Source organism: Eretmochelys imbricata, chromosome 18 (genome assembly GCF_965152235.1).
Source record: "Eretmochelys imbricata isolate rEreImb1 chromosome 18, rEreImb1.hap1, whole genome shotgun sequence".
In the NCBI taxonomy this organism is placed as follows: Eukaryota; Metazoa; Chordata; order Testudines; family Cheloniidae; genus Eretmochelys; species Eretmochelys imbricata.
The window spans coordinates 22,150,618-22,171,671 of NC_135589.1; the positions used below are offsets into that span (position 1 = coordinate 22,150,618).

General features: G+C 46.7%; 1 protein-coding gene across 2 annotated transcripts in view; it reads right to left on the bottom strand.

The window, feature by feature from the left end:
• The window catches only part of ACOT7 (acyl-CoA thioesterase 7), a 112,191-nt gene that overhangs the window by 8,396 nt on the left and 82,741 nt on the right, over nt 1-21,054 (bottom strand). For both annotated transcript variants that reach the window (XM_077837414.1, XM_077837415.1), the window contains exon 8: nt 11,979-12,163. In XM_077837414.1, coding sequence (XP_077693540.1) covers nt 11,979-12,163 — 185 coding nt within the window. The remainder of the gene's footprint in view (nt 1-11,978; nt 12,164-21,054) is intronic.

Genomic DNA, 21,054 nt, shown 5'->3' on the forward strand with positions numbered 1-21,054 from the left:
GGAATCAATTCTGAAGCACTCAGAGAAGAGGAAAGTGATCAGGAACAATCAGCATGGATTCGCCAAGGGCAAGTCATGCCTGACTAATCTAATTGCCTTCTATGACGAGATAACTGGCTCTGTGGACGAGGAGAAAGCAGTGGACATGTTGTTCCCTGACTTTAGCAAAGCTTTTGACATGGTCTCCCACAGTATTCTTGCCAGCAAGTTAAAGAAGTATGGGTTGGATGAATGGACACTAAGGTGGATAGAAAGCTGGCTAGATTGTCAAGCTCAACGGATAGTGATCAATGGCTCCATGTCCAGTTGGCAACCGGAATCAAGCGGAGTGCCCCAAGGGTCGGTCCTGGGGCCAGTTTTGTTCAATATCTTCATTAATGATCTGGAAGATGGAGTGGATTGCACCCTCAGCAAGTTTGCAGATGACACTAAACTGGGAGGAGAGGTAGATATGCTGGAGGGTAGGGATAGGATACAGAGGGCCCTAGACAAGTTAGAGGATTAGGCCAAAAGAAATCTGATGGGGTTCAACAAGGACAAGTGCAGAGTCCTGCACTTAGGACGGAAGAATCCCATGCACCGCTACAGACTAGGGACCGAATGGCTAGGCAGCAGTTCTGCAGAAAAGGACCTAGGGGTTACAGTGGACGAGAAGCTGCATATAAGTCAACAGTGTGCCCTTGTTGCCAAAAAGGCCAATGGCATTTTGAGATGTGTAAGTAGGGCATTGCCAGCAGATCGAGGGACGTGGGGATTGGTCCTGCTTTGAGCAGGGGGTTGGACTAGATGACCTCCTGAGGTCACTTCCAACCCTGATATTCGATGATTCTATGATTCTATGATCATTCCCCTCTATTCGACATTGGTGAGGCCTCATCTGGAGTACTGTGTCCAGTTTTGGGCCCCACACTACAAGAAGGATGTGGAAAAATTGGAAAACATCCAGCGGAGGGCAACAAAAATGATTAGGGGACTGGAACACATGACATATCGGGAGAGGCTGAGGGAACTGGGATTGTTTAGTCTGCGGAAGAGAAGAATGAGGGGCGATTTGATAGCTGCTTTCAACTACCTGAAAGGGGGTTCCAAAGAGGATGGATCTAGACTGTTCTCAGTGGTAGTAGATGACAGAACGAGGAGTAATGGTCTCAAGTTGCAGTGGGGGAGGTTTAGGTTGAATAGTAGGAAAAACTTTTTCACTAGGACGGTGGTGAAACACTGGAATGCGTTACCTAGGGAGGTGGTGGAATCTCCTTCCTTAGAAGTTTTTAAGGTCAGGCTTGACAAAGCCCTGGCTGGGATGATTAGGTCATGATTGGTCCTGCTTTAAGCAGGGGGTTGGACTAGATGACCTCCTGAGGTCCCTTCCAACCCTGATATTCGATGATTTTATGAAAATACATTTTATTGGATTGTTCCATTTAACCAGGTGATTCAAATCACTAACAGTAAGCTGTCCCCCTCCTAGAAACAGTCCTGCTTATTGATACTTCCCTATTGTCAGCTACATTCTGGGATTATCTGTGAGACCATTTTAAATCCAGCTAATGTGTTAATTCCATAGAATTCAAATGTTTTAATCAAAGTATCATGTGGTACTAGGTCAAATGCCTTAGAGAAACCCAAGTATGCCATATCAGCAGTTACTTCATCAGCCAGATCATGTTTTATTTAAGACTATAAGGTGGGAACAGAAAAGCACTCACTCAGATGCACAAAGGAACAACAAAGACTCAGGAGAATATTGTGTGTGGTCCCACCTGTGTGACTCTGGGATTTTAACATCAAACACTAGGCGACTGAGAATCACAGGACCTTAAAGGCTTATAAATTAAAGTTCTAACTAGTAATACTAATGGTGGGCATCTGTTACCAACTCCCGAATTCCCTCAACTAGCACATGGCAAAAATTAAAGGCAATGCAGCACCTGGTGCAATTGCCTGGGGGAATCGATTAAAAATGTATAACCCTGAACTACATGGGAACAATACAGATTAATTATTAAATTATTGCCCAGAGATACACAGATGTACCTGCCAGTCAGCTCCAGGAGCTGCATCTGACATGGCTGCTCTGGGCCTGCCAGGGACGGGAGCTACTCTGCAGCTGAAACATATGGGGCTGAGATCAATGTGGAATGTCAGAGCCCCCAACCAAGGACCCTAGAGTGACTCAGGACACTGCTGTCTGCTACAGCACAAGGGGACTTGTCATCCTTTTGATGTTAAAAGTATCTTCACCCACATATTTTGCTGATGTTGCATCATCTGCCCACACAGCCCCTAATGACCTAGTATGGAAACTAAATCATGCTCGACGGAACACCTGGAGGTGCTAACTTTTGAGTGAAATGAGACAAAAAGTTAACACCAACTCCAACCACTGTTTTGTTTTTATCTCTTTGGGCACGTTTCATCTTGCATAGCAGGGCAAGTCCCATATCAGATCTAAGGTGAACTCCAGAGGTTTTAAAAGAGACTCAGTGGAGATTTGGTGCAAGGACCAGAATCACCTCATCAGCTGAAATAGAAATTCTGGCCTTGGGGTTGCCAGTATCTCTAGTTAAACTGTAAGCACTTTAGGGCAAGGACAGGAGGATTGAGATAGAGCAAGAGACATGCTTCCTACACAGACTGCTGGCTAGCAGTGAACACCTGACCTGGAGTGGCAAACTCTGCTTCCCTTGCCCGGTAACATGCCATGCTACTGCTATGCCAATAGAGTCAGCCCTGTCCACTCCAGCACTAGATGGATCACATTCACATTCTCTGTAGTACACAAGGGTTTTGATGTCCCTTTCCACTGGACAGAATAATACGGATGTAAAAACCAGCTGTTTTCTAAAAGCAATTACAAAGTAAGCAAGAACATTCCTTTCCAGAGCAGATGCTCACTACTGGGGAGCCAAAAAAACCTGGCTCGCCTCCGGATTCAGCATCCTCCTGTGACTGGAGTTTCCGCAGCGTTTCTGAAGCGTCTGGCACACGGGGCCAGCTATGCTGCACTCCAGCAGGCTGCTGCTCAAGAGCGGCACAAAGAGCTGGTGCACACACCTAGACAGGCAACCTGAAGGCCGAGTTTGGGCTGGCTCTCAATTAGTAACGTGCCATTAAAATACAAGCCCTGCTGGAGTGTCCCTGATGCCCCAGTGATATCAAGGGGGTAGAAGGACACACGCAGCCAGGGTAAAGCTGAGTCCACACTTCCATTTTTCAGACTTGAGGGGGAAAGGCCTGAGCTGGTAGTAGCCTGGCCTACAGCTATATCCAATGGGAGCGAAGGGCCTGAAAATTCCAGTGCAGGCTAGACCAAGGTCTTCAAAGGCAGCAGGCTGTTTCGTTCCCCTGGACCGAACAGAGGAAAGATAGCAGCCCTGCGCCCTGGCCAGGGCCGCCTGTTTCACCTTGCTGCCCTCCAGGGCAACAGGGGCCAGAATCTGCCCTATGGGAGCAGAAAGCTTGGCCTGCAGCATGGACTACATGCCTGTTAGCACCTGCAGATATTTTACATTATTCAAGTGACGCTCAGAAGCCACCACTCTGCTGCTTTTCTCTTGCTACACTGACAAAGTAATGGGAGACAAAGTGCCATCTTGCAGCCCCCCACACTCCAGCTGGCTCTGGGAGGTCACTCCCCTCCTCCCTATAAAACACTTACTTTTCAGAAGACACATGCATTTTTAGAATGCCAAGTACAGCTGCAGAGAAAACAAGCGAAGGAGTCTCTGGACGAGTCCGAGTGCATCTGGCTAACAGTGCCATGCAGCAGACAGCACAGCTCATCCACTTTACCACAGACCATCTGAGCTGGCTACCATTTGGCAGTAAATACACCAGGGAAAAGGAAGGGAGCGGCGGGCTGGATCTCAAAGCAATACATGGAAATCTACAATTTCACAGACTTTAAGGCCAGAAGGGACTATTATAATAAGCTAGTCTACCTCCTGCATAACACAGGCCAGAGTTTTACCCAGTGATTACTGCATCAAGCCCAACTATTAATGGACAAGATACAGCATCCTTTAAAGAGCAGCCCATCTTGACTTAGACTCCAGGTGGTCAATTTACCACCTCCCTAGGTAATCTGTTCCAATGGCAGATTTACCCTTGCTTAATCTGTGTCTTATTTCCAGTTTGTCAAAGTAAGGGTGGGTAAAGAACAGAGCTCCACAGAAAGGCCACAAAACTGTCCAGAGTCACAGGACCTAGTGCCAGGAGTGGGCTCAGAACAGGGGTCCAGACCCAGACCCAGACCCTGCCATATCCACTCAACTAAGCTGCCAGCCCAGACTTCCAGGCAAGCAGGGCTGGAGGTTCTAGTATCTGTTGGTGCTGCCTCCTACAAAGGTCCCTTGAGAGGGCCATTAAATGCTCCCAGCTCTGCCCCAGGCCTGGAAGGCAGCCTGCTTAGTGAGAGCAGCTGAGTTTGGCCCAGAATTCTCATCTCCCATATGGTCTCCAGCCTGGCCCCACTGCGTGTGGGTGTAAGACTAATCTACAGTGGAAAACATTGTTCTCATTTTCCAATAGGAAACTTGCAAACAAAGCGCTTTGGCATTTGCCTTTCCTGTGTGTGATTTGAGAACACACCCTGATAACTTGGCATATGAAATAAGTAATGAAGTTCACAATTAGCAGAGTCAATAGCCTGTCTGTTTTAGAATGAATGGCTGTCTAGGCTGATCAGGGCTTCGAGGGGTGGGCAGAACAATTTCCTGTAAGCCTGACAGTTACAGACCTCTTTAATTAGTGAAGTCATACAGAGAAACCTCACTTGAGTTTATAATGGGAAACATAAGGCGTCTCTGGATGATAATGAGTGCAATTAAAACTTGTGTCCAGATTATTTTAGATATTTAATTGAGCAGGGCAAGCGAGGTATTGCCGAGCTCTGCAATGACTTGCACCCTGTGCAAACCCACTGTGCCAGGCAACAGCCAGGGCAGAATTCAGCCCTATGGCCACAAACATGTATGGTCACGAGGCATGTGAAATGCACTGATATTAGCGTCCGGGGGACATAAGCACGTTAGTGATGGTTAGCTGCTGGAAGCCACCATTCCCAGCCAGGACCTATGTGAAAAACTCTGGGCAGAAACTGCCCAAGGCCTTTTGTTTAGCAAGTGGTAAAATACCCACTCATGTGCACCGCTGAGGTACAGCAGAGTGGCACTGGACAGTAGATGCCACATCGCTGCCTGTTAAGCCACCAGAATTGACATGGCTTTGCACCAGCTAACACGCTGCACTTCCTATAGGAACAAGGCTTAATGAAGCAACATCTCATGGAAGATGCTGGAACTCACTGCAAATGACATTACTGCACAAATATCCCAGTGCGCATCATCCCCATCCCATTCCCATCACTTTCTAAAGGTTGAATTACATTGCTCATATTGGGGACTTTCAAAGCAGAGGAAGAGGCTGATCTCACCATCAGCCCAGTTCTTAAAATAAAGATGCTCTTATGAGTGGTAACTAATCTCATAGGCCTTATCAGCAACTCTTTTTAAACAAAGCAGACCCATGTGAGAGGCCGATGGAGAGAATATGCTGCTGAAATATGAACTCCCACAATAATGAAGTTGCTATTTATATTTCACAAAACAGGCTCCTAATCTGAACATTAAAACCCAACAGACTTCCTGCTCCTCTTCTGGGGCTTTGCTAAATGAGTTCTGCTCTGAGCTCTGCCGTTACTGGATAAATGTGCCGGTAGCTCCATGCACTGCTCATTTACAGCACACTGCTCTTAATCACACCCAACGAGCCTGCAGAAAGGGAGTACATCATCTCCAAAACCCTTTCATTTTTAAAGTAACGTGCTTTGCATGTTTCCTTAAAAGGTCTTTGTGCTCCAAGGTGGTCCCGCTATCAACAATCCCAGTGGCTAAGCACAGTCCAGCTAAACATCTCCTCTGGGACTTGGAGGAGGGATGTTGCACATTAAACAACTCAAACACTAGCCAAATACTCCCAGGTGGTTAGTCTTGAGTCTGTGTGATTAATATTTCTTTCCACGGGTAGAAAGAAACCAAATATGGGCACAGAGTGAAATCCCCCCAAAGCACTGCTTAAATCCCATGTGAGCCCTCCAAACAGGGTTTAAGGAGAGCATGGGTCATGTGCAGGCCCTCTGCTGAGGAGGTAATTCCAGCTACTCACCAAGGATAGGGAATGTCTGCTTAGGGGTCTGGGCCAGGATTGGGAGTCAGGGATCCCTAAAATTCTAACTCAGGAAGTAGGGCTTGTAATACAGACCAGCTGCACAGAGTTTGTCTTCTGATCAAATCAGATAATGGTTGTGAAGTACTATATAAAAGCCAACTATCAGCTTGATAATGACTCCATTTGCTATAGACCTGAGCGGACTCGGGGGAGAGAAACAAGGATGGGAGGAGGATAGAAAGCTCAATGTTCCTAAGTCAGCTACATTTTAAAATGCCTGTTTCAGAAGTTTGAGGGCAGCCCTCTGCTGCCTCATGACACACATCAACAGGATGCAAAGAAAGTAACTTGACAGACAAAGGCAAATTCATCCAAATGAAGATAGCTGGTGCATAAAATCTCCACAGTTGGTATAAAAGTATTTTCCCTGTGGGAAAACACTGAAAATGTCTGTGTGAGAAGGACCGCCACATCGGACACACATGTGATGGGCACACTGTGAAAACACAAACAACCTGAAATGGCTCCTTTACAATGTAACAGGACAGGCTCACTAGAGCTGGCTGTGCCTCAACAATCTAACAGAAGCTTCAGGTGCCCCAGTTGGTGGATTTTAGATGAATGCAACTCCTACACAAATCATATTCTTGATGTATTTTGAACAATGTCTGTTCACGTCATTAGCAGAAAAGGGCTGCAGTCAATGATTCTATAAGGGTACTAGTAATTGTCTGGAAGAACAAGCAGCCAAAACTCCAGCTTAGGGCAGAAACTCCCTTTCACTCACCTCTGGTGTGCTTCTGTATCATAGGACACCATGAGATCATTCCGATTCTCCTCTCACCTTGGGGCAACTCCCTGACTTCACTGGAGTTACTCCCTCCTGACATACACCACTATGGACATGTTCCAATCAAGCCGCTTATAGCTCACCGTAATGCTGGATTTGGACAGATTCACACAGCCCCTGAACAGGATTTTAATATACAAGCACGGTGACAGAAATCTTTTATTTTTAAATCTCAATTGGAGAAACGCCTCTCAGTTCTGCCTAGAAAGAATTGGCTGATACAGTGCCTCACACACCCACTTCCTTTAATGTCCAGCAGGATTTCACCTTTGCACAACTGTTAATAATCATAATTTTAGGAGACCCATTGTGGCTGACAGTGTCAATATATATTAAGGTCACCAGCGCATATGGTTGCGCATTAAAGGCTTTGCTAGGTAAAGCAGTAAAGACTATCCGTATGAGTTGATGGTTTTGAGGGGTGATCCTGCTTCATATACCCCTGTCTACTCAACAGTCTGCAATCCAGAGCTCAAGCAGGCAGGATGAGTATGGTGCTGTTTCCCCCAATATCATTACAGCCAGCTATGCTTTTCCAGCTGTGGGGAAAACAGCACTTCTTTTAAAAGCATTCAATATGCAAAAAGAACTTGAAGTGGGAGATAAGTTTGACATCATCAAAACCAGCATGGGAATCATGTTCTGTGGGTGTTGATACAGGCATCAGGATGATGCTCAAGGTAGCACAGAGCAAATCATGAGCTTTGTGATGTCAAAATTCTACTAAGTTACTCTATAATATTCAAAGGAACAAGTTCACAAAAAATAGCACATTTCATTCTAGTAACATTCGCATTCCTTCAATTATTCAGCAATTTGAAAAAGACCTCATGGAGTTTAATTTCAGCTAAAGACGGTAACCAGAACAATGTAAAGGTCTGAAGCAAAAACATGAGTGCAACTCTCTGCAAGCAAACCAGAGGATTTTTGCAGCCCGTTACGATAAAATTGACCCAATTCTCCCCTCTCACACACTACTTTTCACCAGTGTAACACCACTGCAGTCAGTGGTGAAAATCTTATGGTTCATTCTTTAAGCCATACAGTCCTCTACCCTCTCTAAAATTGGGCAAGTTAAATATGCAGTATTGTATCTTCAGGAGGCAAATACATGACTGCAGGATGTCTCGCTACCAGATACTTGAATGTGAGTGTCTGGAATTATATAAAGCCTCTAGATTTAGAGACTGGGAAATGACTTCTTCACTCATTGCCTTTTCTTTCTGATGGACAGGATCCCTGAACCGAAAGATGTACAGCTGGCCAGACTACAAACACTTATTGCCCCATAGAAATGGAGTGTTTTTATTAGTTTGTTGTTGTTCAGACTTTCTAGCTGTGACTTTAAAAGCCATAGCACCCAGGAATTGTAACAGGTGACTCACCTCGAGGAGCGTGGCTGGCTCTGAATGAATCCAGGCAAGATGGAAGTGATGTTTGGCGTCCCAGGACACCAGGCGAGTGTCATTCAGTATTCAACCACCCCACAGTGGGTCCCCAGCTACAAGCCGCTATATAGTAAGTTACCAAGTGAGACAGTCATTTCATTGTTTGTTTTTTTCATCTTTCAGATAAACAAAGAGAATATATGGACCCTACAGAAACTAGCCCAGAAATACCATGCAGGGCCCCTTAAAAATGTATGGGATAAGAGTGATAAACAAACAGAGACCCTCAGACCTGTCAATATACAGCTTCCACTCAAAGAAAGCATTAAAGAGCAGCAGCTATCAGGAATTAAAGCTTCTTCCAAGCAGCACATTAAAAATGTATACAACAGGTAAATACAGGTGTGTAAAAATACATAAATGCTACTCTGCTGGCTAAGTTATAATTAGCCGACAAAATGCTGGAGTGCAGAAGGGGATCTACACGGTATAAAATATTAAATCAAGAAATAACTCCAAGTCAGCAGTGCTGCATTATATTTCAAAGAACGGTGGATCAGGAGAGCTAAAAATAGACGGGAAGGCTGAAGCAGAATTGACAGTAGCAAATGGGGAAAGGGGCTCATCAGCAACATACAGACATGGGATGAGCTACAGCTCGGGAGGTTCCAGGGGGCCAGATTCCTTGCTTCATTCATAAAACATTCAAATCTCTACATAAGCTTTTACAATTAACAAAGGAAGAAACGTGAATGAAGCTGAATTCAACATGAAACAATGGATGTTACCATTCTCTGTGTATATAAAATCTCCCCACTGTATTTTCCACTGAATGCATTTGATGAAGTGAGCTGTAGCTCACGAAAGCTTATGCTCAAATAAATTGGTTAGTCTCTAAGGTGCCACAAGTACCCCTTTTCTTTTTGCGGATACAGACCAACACGGCTGCTGCTCTGAAACCTGTCAATGTTTATACTTAAATCTATTCATTTTGAGGGCTGGCAAGACTGACACTTGCTTTGGAAACTCTTATTTATGCTTATATTTTTCTGATGAATAACTGAAGGAAAGAGGTCTTGTTGGACAACAAAACCCGAAGGACAGCACATAAAAAGCTGAAGTCTGTAAGATACTTGGTCTTTAATGAACTAGAAATGAGAAGCCTGTAACCTTGAAGCAATGAGCCGAACATTTGTTTTTAGAAAGACATGTTTGCAAGTGCAGTTTGAAGGCTTTGTGTTAGCTGTTTACTAAAGACAAACCTCCCCACAGCATTTCAAGTGAAAGGAACAGCTACAGACACTTCTAAAACCCTTTGTGCTGTGGCAGCGACCCTCCAAGGAGCTCTCGCACCCCTGGAGTCATCCAGATCACGACAGAAAAAATCAAACATTTTGCAAAGGTATTTTGGGCCTTGCTCCCCAGAATTAGGGTTAGGAGCCATGTCATCTTTGTCCCTGTGTGTTTGTACCACTGGTGAGCTGGTATCTATCAATGAGATGCAGGAGCACAGAGGCAGGAATTCAAGTACAGGTGAGGTTTCCCCAAACTACAAAGGGCAAAAAGTTTGCCTTTCCTTTCCCATGACTCTGAGGGGGAATTTGCCCACTCCAGTATTTATAAAGCAGTCAGCGACAACTAGGAGAGAACATGGAAATGGAAGAATGCAGGACAAGAAGTGATATGGCCAGTGATGTTCTGAACTCATTCAGCTACTGCTCCCCAAAGAAAAGCAGCCGTGACATTACTGGCTTGCTCCTGGTTCCCCCCTGCTCCAGACCAGCTGAATCACCCAGAGTGCTGGGGACAACTACTCCCTTGCCCTCTCAGGGTAGCATTCTCTGCCCTGGGAGCTATGGCCATTTTAAACAACAACAGTAGAATACTGAGGTGTAACTGCATTAACAGATCGGACAGATGTAGACAGTTATCAAGGCTAAATGAAACTGGCACAGCAGAGCAGAAATGCAACACTGGACAGTGAGCGGACGACAGCAGCCAGAATTTGGCAAGTTCACATGCTAGCAAGTAACTCACATTCACATACCTAAGGCAGCGGTAACATTTAGGGCGTAGGGCAGGGGCGGGCAAACTTTTTGGCCCTTGGGCCACATCTGGGAATGGAAATTGTATGGTGGGCCATAAATGCTCATGAAATTGGAGTTAGTATGTGGGAGGGGATGAGGGCTCCGGCTGGGGATGAGGGGTTTGGGGTGTAGGAGGGTACTCCAGGCTGGGACCGAGGGTTTTGGAGGGCGGGAGGAGGTCAGAGGTGCAGGCTGTGGGTGGCGCTTACCTCAAGCAGCTCCTGGAAGCAGCGGCATGTGCCCCCTCCAGCTCCTATGTAGAGGCACAGCCATCCGCAGGGGCCTCCCCTGCAGCTCCCGCAGCAGCATGTCCCCCCTCCAACTCCTATGGGGAGGCGTGGCCAGGTAGCTCTGCATGCTGCCCTGTTGGCTGGCGCCACACCTGCAGCTCCCATTGGCTGTGGTTCCTGGCCAATGGGAGTGTGGGGGTGACGCTTGGGGCAGGGACAGCATATGGAGCCCCCTGGCTGCCCCTACACATAGGAGCCGGAGGGGGGACATGTCGCTACTTACGGGAGACGCGCGGAGCCACAGCATGTGCAGAGCAAGGCAAGACCCTGGCCCCACTCCCCAACCACAGCACCAGAGCAGGGCAAGCTCCAGACCCTGCTCCCCGGCAGTAGCTCGAGGGCCAGATTAAAATGTCTGCTGGCTGGATGCAGATGCCCAGCTGGCACTGGGAGAGTCATCTATAAATAACCCCTTTCTTACCTTGCTGTCCAGGGGCTGTGTGGGGGTGGGGTGGGGGGGGAGAGAGAGACTACCTGGAGTTGGTTGTGCGTGTTAGATCCCCTTAAAGGGGGATCAAAACCAAGCAGAGAAACACCCAAACACCCTGCAGACTCAGCTTTGGAGAACTGCACAACCCTGGCGTGGCTCCTCTTGGCACGTCTCAAGGCAGGACAGTTGCCTTTTGCCTCCCCTGGGCATCCAAACTGTGACAGTGAATCAGCCTGCTGGGACATTTTTCTTGTGTACTCAGTGGTTTCCTAGCAATCACTGTGGCTCCGCAGGCCAGACAGCCAAAGCTGAGTCAAGGGCTCCAAATGTGGTCATAGTCTATCGCTGATCTCCTGTGTTATTCTGCAGCAAAATTACAGGCTTAAGATGGGGAGATGCCAGGAAAGACGTGTGGGCTTTTGACCAGACCTGCTCAGCCCAACACCAATACGAGTCTGACCAGAGTAGCTAAGAACAGGAAACGTACAGGAAACATGAAGCCCACTGGCCAGGCAGGCTCCATCCTCCCTAACACCATGACTCTCTTGAAAATTGGCTCATTCGAGTGATTCTAGCCTCAGCACAGGAATAGCCCAAATCACCCTTTTCAGAGCAACGGGGGCGACCAGAAAGCACTGGGTAGTACCTTCTGTTTGTGAAAGGAGCGAGGCCTTACAACAAGAAGTTATTCCTGTGCTGCTCCACAACCCGGGGCTTCACATAATGCAGCACAAAGGTTGAGCTCTTTAAATGAAGAATTCTTACCACCAGCTGTGGAACAGGTAGAGGCTTCCCCTCCTTGCTCAGCGATACATAGGTAAAGAACGCACTGACAGCGCGATATCTTTCTTTAGGCTCATCAACAAAAGGATCAGCATCAACGAAGACCTCAATCTCCATGGATTTATTGCTCGTGAAGGTCATGCGTCCGGAAATAGTAATGATACAACCTGCAAAACACAGATGGCTTGGTTAATCAGTGGCTCCCACAGTGGCAGCAGGAAACAATAGACATCCATTACTTAGACTGTTAAAACACTATACGGCTAAATGGGCTAACATTAGGGTTAGGAGCAACTGAAAGGCTAAACCGATTTTTTGTTAGGTAACAAAAGAGGAACGACAAGTCTTGGAATATTTCTTTCCAACTGTCGCTGTTATTTTTGTTTCCCATTCTCTGGTTGTGGGAATTTCCACACTCCAGGATGGCACTAGCCAGCTGAGAGGAGTAACTGATATCTCGTCTAGCCAGGCAAACTCAGTCTCTATCTGGAATGTCTGCAACCAAATGCCAGTCAACCTACAGTACCATATCCTTTAAGGTGTCAGCAGTCAACCTCCACTATGGAACACCTTTCACAACAGGCTCTGACTGCACCCCGAGCACCCGTGTGAGCTAAGAGACATAGCGATTTCTCCCACCACTGAAATGCATCCATCTCTCAGGCAGAACATGGCTGCTGTTAGCACAAGAGCAACACAATACCAGTTTAGGACAGGAAACGAGGAATACAATTTACAACGGGAAGCTCAGGGGGAATTTAGGGAGGTAAGATATTTGGAATTTGGTCATATCATGGCAACTCCACTATTCTACTAGCAGTGCCATAGGAGCTACAAAGGACGACAAGAGATCAGGATTTTGGTTTTGTATCTTCTCTGTAATACAGCATTGCTTCCCATCACCATGCTGGGGCAATGACTCCGAGGGAAGAGTAGCACCAACCGAATCACAAAAACACCTTCCTGGAGCGTCCAGCCAGGCAGTTTCCCTTCAGTGCACAGCTCTGAACAGACCCAGCTAAGCCTGAGAGATCAGATAGGATCAAAGCACAGGGGGTATGGAGTATGGCTGGAGGAGTTCACGTACACGGAAACCAGAGCAGAACAAACATTGGCTGCATAATGACATTTGTTGAAATCTGCCTGTAACCTGCTGACCTGAAATGTAACTATTAATTCTAGGGCCAATCATTCCGGATTTTAACCGAAGGCATAGTAGGTAAACCACGTTCCACCGCATGCACGGATATCAAAGCGAGTTAGTTGGGATGTGGAGCTGGATACTTCAGCAGAGAAAATGGAGCTGAGCTCTCCCAGGACTGGTACGAGGAAAGGTTTTTCTGGGATGGGAAAGAAGCTGTAGTAGTGTGAGGGACCTTGCTATGTAGTATATTTAAACATCAGTCCTGTGCTTAAAGGCAGGAAGGGGTTCTTTGTCATATCATATTTCGGCAATGGGTCAGGGCGACAGGGGCTCCACGGCACTGAAAAAGGTCCATGTAGCTTTAAGATCTACCCTGGGCTGATACTCAATGTTCTGTAGCAATAGCAGGAGAGATGGGGCATGAAGGCAGCCTTGGACAGGCTGTTGCACACACAGCTGTAATGACAGTGCGTCCAACATCAAAGCATTGTACAAACGTTAGCCAATCCTCAACCGCCCACTGAGGCAGGTGAGCATGAACCTTCTTTCAGAGACAGGAAACTGAGGCACAGACACACCAGGTATGTCCAGCTCCCCAGAGTTCAGGCCTAAAACTTAGGTGTTCCTGTTTCCCAGTCCTGAGCTCAATCCATTAGATCACAGTGCCATGAGGTCTGGCAATGTGGGACGTTTAGGCTGGATATTAGGAAAAACTTTTTCACTAGGAGGGTGGTGAAACACTGGAATGCGTTACCTAGGGAGGTGGTGGAATCCCCTTCCTTAGAAGTTTTTAAGGTCAGGCTTGACAAAGCCCTGGCTGGGATGATTTAGTTGGGATTGGTCCTGCTCTGGGCAGGGGGTTGGACTAGATGGCCTCCAGAGGTCCCTTCCAACTCTGTTATTCTATGATTCTTTGATGCTAGAAGAGGAAAGAGGAGATGCACTGTTTGTATACCAGGACTATGGATGGACTCCCCTACACACTTTAGGCCACGACTGACTGCCTCAAGCAATGAGCATGCATAATATGGCAGCTTTTGGGGGCACAGCCCCATGGAGAGGCCTAAAGTCCTTCTACCCCATCGCCCTGAGAAAGTGTTCTGTTTTGAACACACTTCCCACATTAGGGACATTCCTGAAAATACACGTCTATGTGGAGCAAAACTGAACAGGCGGAGTCTCTGGCAGACTCAGGAGATGGTCTCCACGTGCTATGCAGACAGAACGCATTAGTCGTAACTAACGGTTCGCAGCATACGGGTCTTTCGGAAAAGTTGCAGTTCACCATAGAATCTGAACTTGGAGTGCTGCAGCGAGTCCCTCTGTTCAGTCTCCCGCCAAACCTACTCCTCATTCGCGTTGGCTTAGCCAAATGCAGATGCACTTCACATTTTTAACAATTAAACTTTTTTTTGAAGTGGGATTGCACTTTTATTTCAGTACAAAAATACAGTCTCTGTCCCCTAAGTGGAAGAACCAATGCAGCACATGGACTAGTGACTAGTAATTTAGGAGACAAATAGTTAAGGGAGGAGATGTGCAGAAAATCAGCGACGGATAGATTCACCTAATGAGTTTTGATATTTAAAAGAAAAACCAGCAGACTCCCCATGCTAATCATTGCCATGACCTATCATTTGAAACCTACTTTATAAGATGAATAAGTAGAAATGAATTCCAATATATTTCACTTATAATGGAACACAAATACGGTCAAACTCCACAATGAAGATAATCACATTTTCTCAGAACTGTTACAGAACAGCAGAATACATACCAGACTGCAGTAATGTAACTTAAATAGCTCTCAGTGCTAGTTTGGCTGTATGATAAACGTACTGCAGGTCAATTGTATTAGAATCTCTTTCTGGACTATGGGGCTCCTGTCTTAGCTTCTTTGTTTTCTGGGACTCCATTACATCCTGTTACTGTAACATTTCTGTGCACATCTTGAGACCAAATGAAGGTAGGAACTGCCATATTAGAGCAGGCCAACGGTCCATAATATCCAGGCTCCCATCACAGGCCACAGCCAGTAGCTGATGCCTCAGAGGAAGCCAAAGTTCAAACCGAACGTGCACTGTGCTTCACATGGGGGACCAAGCCAACTCTCCAGCACATCCCATACGGAAAGAATGGCTGCACTATGGTACACTACAGCGCTCCCTCTTTCTCGGGTTCTGAGGTATGGAGAAGGACAGAGTGCCTTCAGGGTAAACCTAATCAGAAAGGGGAAACACCACAAGGATGGACACCCACAGCCTTCAGCCACAAGCCCCTTACCTAAATGGAGAGACGTCATCTTGCCTGGTATAAAGTCCAATGGAACAGCACTGCAGAGCTTACAGCACCAAAGTAACACTCAGAACCTTTCACCAGGGAACAGGGACAATGCTTTGGGCACGTACAGCCCTTTCCCTGTGCATCGTGCCATGAAAGGGTAGGCACAAATTGCCACCTCATTTCTACCATGCTAAGGTGCCTCGGGGCTTACAAAATCATTTAGGTGATTATGAAGTGCTTATTGAACCTATAACTGTGAACTTTCTACAGCTGTCACTGAGTTAATGCAACCCACCAGCATGAAGAATCCTACACACTGACATGCCGAAAAGGATATTTCGCTTTCAATACATGTCATTAACAATGGTCTCATTTAGGGATTTATACTCACTGCATTCTTGGTAGGATGTTCCAGAAATCCCCCAACAGACAAATCACAGATATTGAGGGGGGTGAACTTTGCTTTTTCCAAGTGCCAATCACACCAAAATGTCTGGCATCAAACAAGTCCTGACAATGGCTAACCAAACCTTCACAGGGGAGATACAATCCCAAGAGTAGATTTCTTGAAGTATTTGCTGCTTAAATGACCTTGGCCCTATAGGAAAGATTTTTCTCTGTGAATAAGGGGTATGGTAAAGTTACATGTGTCTGGAGCTGCTGGATTAACATCAAAATTTAATATAATCAACTGCCAAACATTTCAAGACTGCCTGTATTGCTTGACTAAGATTGCAAATAGTTGTAGGAGATCATGCGTGTTTACACAACACCTTGAAACCACGCACCAGACTACACAATAGAGCACCGTAAGTATGTTATCCAAAATAGTTACTATAAAAGGTAGTAAACTATTCCAAAGGCATTCAAGAATGCATGTGATCTCACTTAGGATTGAACAAAGGAAACCTACAAAGCCACAGAATTAAGTCTTTACTTCCTGTAGGAAACAGAGACCTCGCCATCTTCCACTCCAAGGGCAGGGCACACTTCAACTGTCCCTCAGCATGAGCACAGAACACCACGTGTATGACGTATTAACCACGCGAAAGCCCTACCAGTACAAAACACTCCACTGCACATACAATTCTCCCCCTGGGAAAACTAAGAGAAAGCAAACCACCCGTAACAGATGGCAGTCGCGTTGCTTGATGAGCTACTGGAAGCTCGTTGATGAGGTGGCTAAGACCCCAAATGGAACCGAATTAGGCTGCCAGCAGTAGCAGCTGGAAAAGGAGCAGCAGCTAAAACCGTGAAGTCTGCTTCTCTTCCAAATGACACAACTGGCGAAGTATTGATGGCATATCACCAGGTATAAATGCAAAGAAAAGAGTGTCGCTTCTCTCAAGCTGGTACAGTCGATCCCTACGTAACATGCATATTACGTGCACGAGGGGATCTTGTATACTTCAGACGAAAAAAAAACTGCTTGAGCCAGAGGAAACAAAATTAGGAATTCATTGAAAATTACGAAGCAAAGGCCAACTGAAGTGGGAAAACATGTCGTACCCTGCACTGAACGAGCCGGACCCAAGTTGGTCTCATGTGACGCTCGTCAATGTAGAGTCATTACTTGAAAAATCGTTACAGTATAAGCCCGTCCGTGGTGGAGCTGCCCCTCTAAATTCATGTAATTTTAAACTCAGCTGTCCAAGCTGCCACCTCGAGGGAATCCCCGCCGGGTAACAGTCAGTCTAGCACAAACAGGTCTCGGGAAGAAGGGGCAGAAAATGGCCACCATTTTTTCCCCCCTTACCCTCACTCAGTGAGACAGTGTCTCTCATGCTCACACATACAGAACAGCAGCACTGTTAATCAACTAAGCAATGCAAGCTCTGTCTTAGAAAGACAGTTATTTGGATCAAGAGGTGAATTCACGTTCATTCCTTCCGGTTTGAAAATTACGCTGTAAAACACCCTGCTTCCAAAACCCACAAACATTCTGGCTTAGGAGAGGGAGGAAGGAGGGAAAATGGGCAATAATTTTTTAGGAAGTTTCTCTGTGGGTAAAATTCATCCCTCCCTGTGCAGAGGCCAGCACAAAACCTATGAACTACTGATGTCCCATTTATGCCCTACTTTGGAGGACTTAATCACAGTCCAGGACCTCTGCATAGGGATGAATCACTAAAATTTGCAGGGCCTGCAAATATCTGGGAGGAGTGAAACTAACTGGAGCTAACTCTGAAATAGACAAAAGTAGATAAAAAGCTGGTTTACTTTTCTCCCCCTCCTCCATGGTATTTTAGGGACCAGAGTGGAGAGAACAGAGGAGGGGGAAGAGTTTGAGGTTTGATTACTTTTAAAAAGGAGAGTATGAAGCTGGCAGCATCTCTCGCCCTTTTAGTTTGCTGGAATTCTATCTCTTCACTCACAGATAGCTTGGAGGGTCAGCAGGGCTATGACTGTAGGCTCAGTAGTATCCAATTCTAAGGTCTCTCCACAAGACAGAGCCTCAAAAGGTAGCTGTGCAAACAGACCCTTCATTTTTGGTTCTCCAGCTAAGTCTAAACTGCATGTCCTGCTTTAACCTTCCCATCCATCTGGTATCTTCACTGCTTTACGATTCCTTTGCAGCACTGCAAGCAGCATCACTACTGAGACTAGAACAAGGAGTCCACACAATGAATAATTCACAGTCCCAGCGAATGCAGACAAGCCTTCTTGGGAACCCAGCCTCTCCCAAATGCTCCACTGTGAACCTTTAGCCAAAATTCTCCATTTGTGACACTGGAATCACGTTCCCAGCTGACAAGTCAAACACAGGACTGTGACCTCAGGTAGGGAATAAGCAGGAGATGAACCTCTCAAAGCACTGAAAAATCACATGCTCCTACAAACGGGCCTACAGGGAAGAAACAAAGGAGGCACTGTAGGAGGTAGAGACCACTCTGAACAGAATTTTTTACGACTCTTCTGTGATATTAATAATCTGGGATTTTATTGCTCTTCCTGGAAAGTTTCTCTGCCTTCATTTTGTTTATTTCATTATTTTGTATTACTCTGCACACTTTGCTCCTCCTTCAGCAAATCCCGACTGTGCCAGGCTGCCCTAAATATTGCATGAGGGAGTGACTCAGATGTGCTAGCCGTTTGGTCAAAGCACTGTAAGCTTTCAAACTTGTGAAGAACATAGGATAATAAATAAAGCTGTCTCTCCCCCTGAGCACCCAGGAGATGAATGAGCATTCCAGATAAGGCCCAGCCATAACTGCCTGGATCCTGCACGAACCCAGACCATACTCTTCCAGATATCTGCTATGGAGGACAGGAGAGGGGGCACACCATTGGAGGTGGCTATGGGTGACGGAAAGGGAATGCTCCGCCAGACAATACAAGGCTACTCCAGATTAAAATAGTTTATTTACAGTTGTTAAAAATCAAGCCCAAGCTCACATCAGCAGCCAGCACTTCACAACTTCCTTCCTCCAGTCCAAACCCCAGTGGTCCTGAGCATTTGTCACCTGCAGCCAGCTTGAAGGAGCATCAGTACGAAATCTAGGATTTATTTAAATAAAAGTTACAAGCAGTTTCTGGTACCTCACCAGCCTGAATCTGCCTGCCTAGGAAATCTGTTGTAAAAGCACAAGCTAGTTTTTAAGAGATGTTTCTCTCTCCTCTATTGATGGATGACGAGACTCGTACAGGAAAAGGGAAACTACTGACCAACTACCCCAGGGAGAGAGTGAAACTGGCTACACAAAGTGCTGCCAAATGCAGAGTAAACTGAAGAGAGAATTTTTTTTCTTTAATCCTGTAGGAATCTCAGGACAGGGCTACACTTGCAGATGTAGAGCGCTTTGAGGTGAACCCACCTTCGGAGAGCACCGTAGGGAAAGCGCTGCAGTCTGTCCACACTGACAGGAAGAAGCACACTAGCGTGGCCACATTTGCAGCAATTGCAGCGGCATTGGGAGCGGTGCATTGTGGGCAGCTATCCCACAGAGCACCTCTTCCCATGCTGGCACTGTGGTTTGTGGGAAGGGGGGACAGGACCCAGAATGCCCTGCACCAACGCCCCGTGATGCATCAGTTCACATCCCAGCAATCCCTGTGCTTCCATCCACATATGGCGCCATCTTTCAACATTTTTTGTACTGCGCGTGCTGTCTTCCCTTTCGGTGTGCAGGAATGGAGCCCGAACTGCTGAGGAGTACGCTGACGAGTCTCGCCAGCACGTCACGTTTGGCAGTTGAGTTATTCCTTAAGATCCAAAGTGACGGTGAGAACTCAGACGATATCGACGCAAGTAACACATACGACACAAGATTGCTTTTGGCATTCACAGACATGCTCACCACCGTAGAACACCGCTTTTGGGATCGGGAAACAAGCACTGAGTGGTGGGATCACATAGTCATGCAAATCTGGGATGACGAGCAGTGGCTGCAGAACTTTCGGATGAGAAGCGCCACTTTCATGGGACTGTGTGAGAAGCTCGCCCCCACCCTGCGGCGCAAGGACACGAGATTGAAAGCTGCCCTGACGGTGAAGAAGCGGGTGGCTATTGCGATCTGGAAGTTGGCAACTCCAGACAGCTACTAGTCGGTCGCTAACCAGTTTGGAGAGTGGGGAAGTCGACCATTGGAATAATGTTGATGCAAGTTTGCAGGGCCATTAATCACATCCTGCTCAGAAGAACCGTGACTCCTAGTAATGTGCATGACATTGTGGATGGCTTTGCACAAATGGGTTTCCCTAACTGCAGAGAGGCGATAAAAGGCACACATATTCCAATTCTGGCACCAGCCCACCTAGCCTCCGAGTACATTAATCAGAAGGGGCATTTTTCTATGGTTCTCCAGGCGCTTGTGGATTATTGTGGGCATTTCATTGACATTAACGCAGGCTGGCCCGGTAAGGTGCATGATGCATGCATCTTTCAGAACACTGGCCTGTTCAGGAAGCTGCAAGCCGGGACATTTTTCCCCAGACCAGAAGATCACTGTAGGGGAAGTCGAAATGCCCACTGCGATCCTTGGAGACCCCACTTACCCTTTAATGCCATGGCTCACGAAACCCTACACAGGGAGCCTTGACAGCAGCAAGGAGCGGTTCAACAACAGGCTGAGCCGGTGCAGAATGACTGTGGAGTATGCTTTTGGCTGTTTAAAGGGCCACTGGCGCTCTCTGTATGGGAAGCTGGACCTGGCCGATGACAGCATCCCTGCGATTATATCCGCATGTTGTACCCTCCATAACATTTGTGAAGGAAGGGTGAACGATTCACTCAGGCATGAAACTCGGAGGTTCAACACCTGGAGGCTGAATTTGAACAGCCAGAGAGCAGGGCTATTAGAGGGGCCCAGCATGAGGCTGCAAGGATTAGGGTTACCTTGAGGAAGCAATTTGAGGCTGAAAGCCACCAGTTATGTCTGATGCCCTGCACGGGAGTGGTTCCATGGTAGTGCTCTGCCTGCATGGCTACGAGCGCCTGGATAGAGTCCTCTTGGTGCTTCATTATGCTTATCAGCTGATCCGTGCTTTGCTGCCGGAGCACCGTGCTTTTGTGCTGGCGTGACTCATTCTGTTGGCAGATCCTCCTTTCACTGTCCCACCACTCCTGCACTTTTTGATTTTCATTACTTGAATGCTGCATTACTTCATGCAACATGTCTTCCTTGCTTCTAC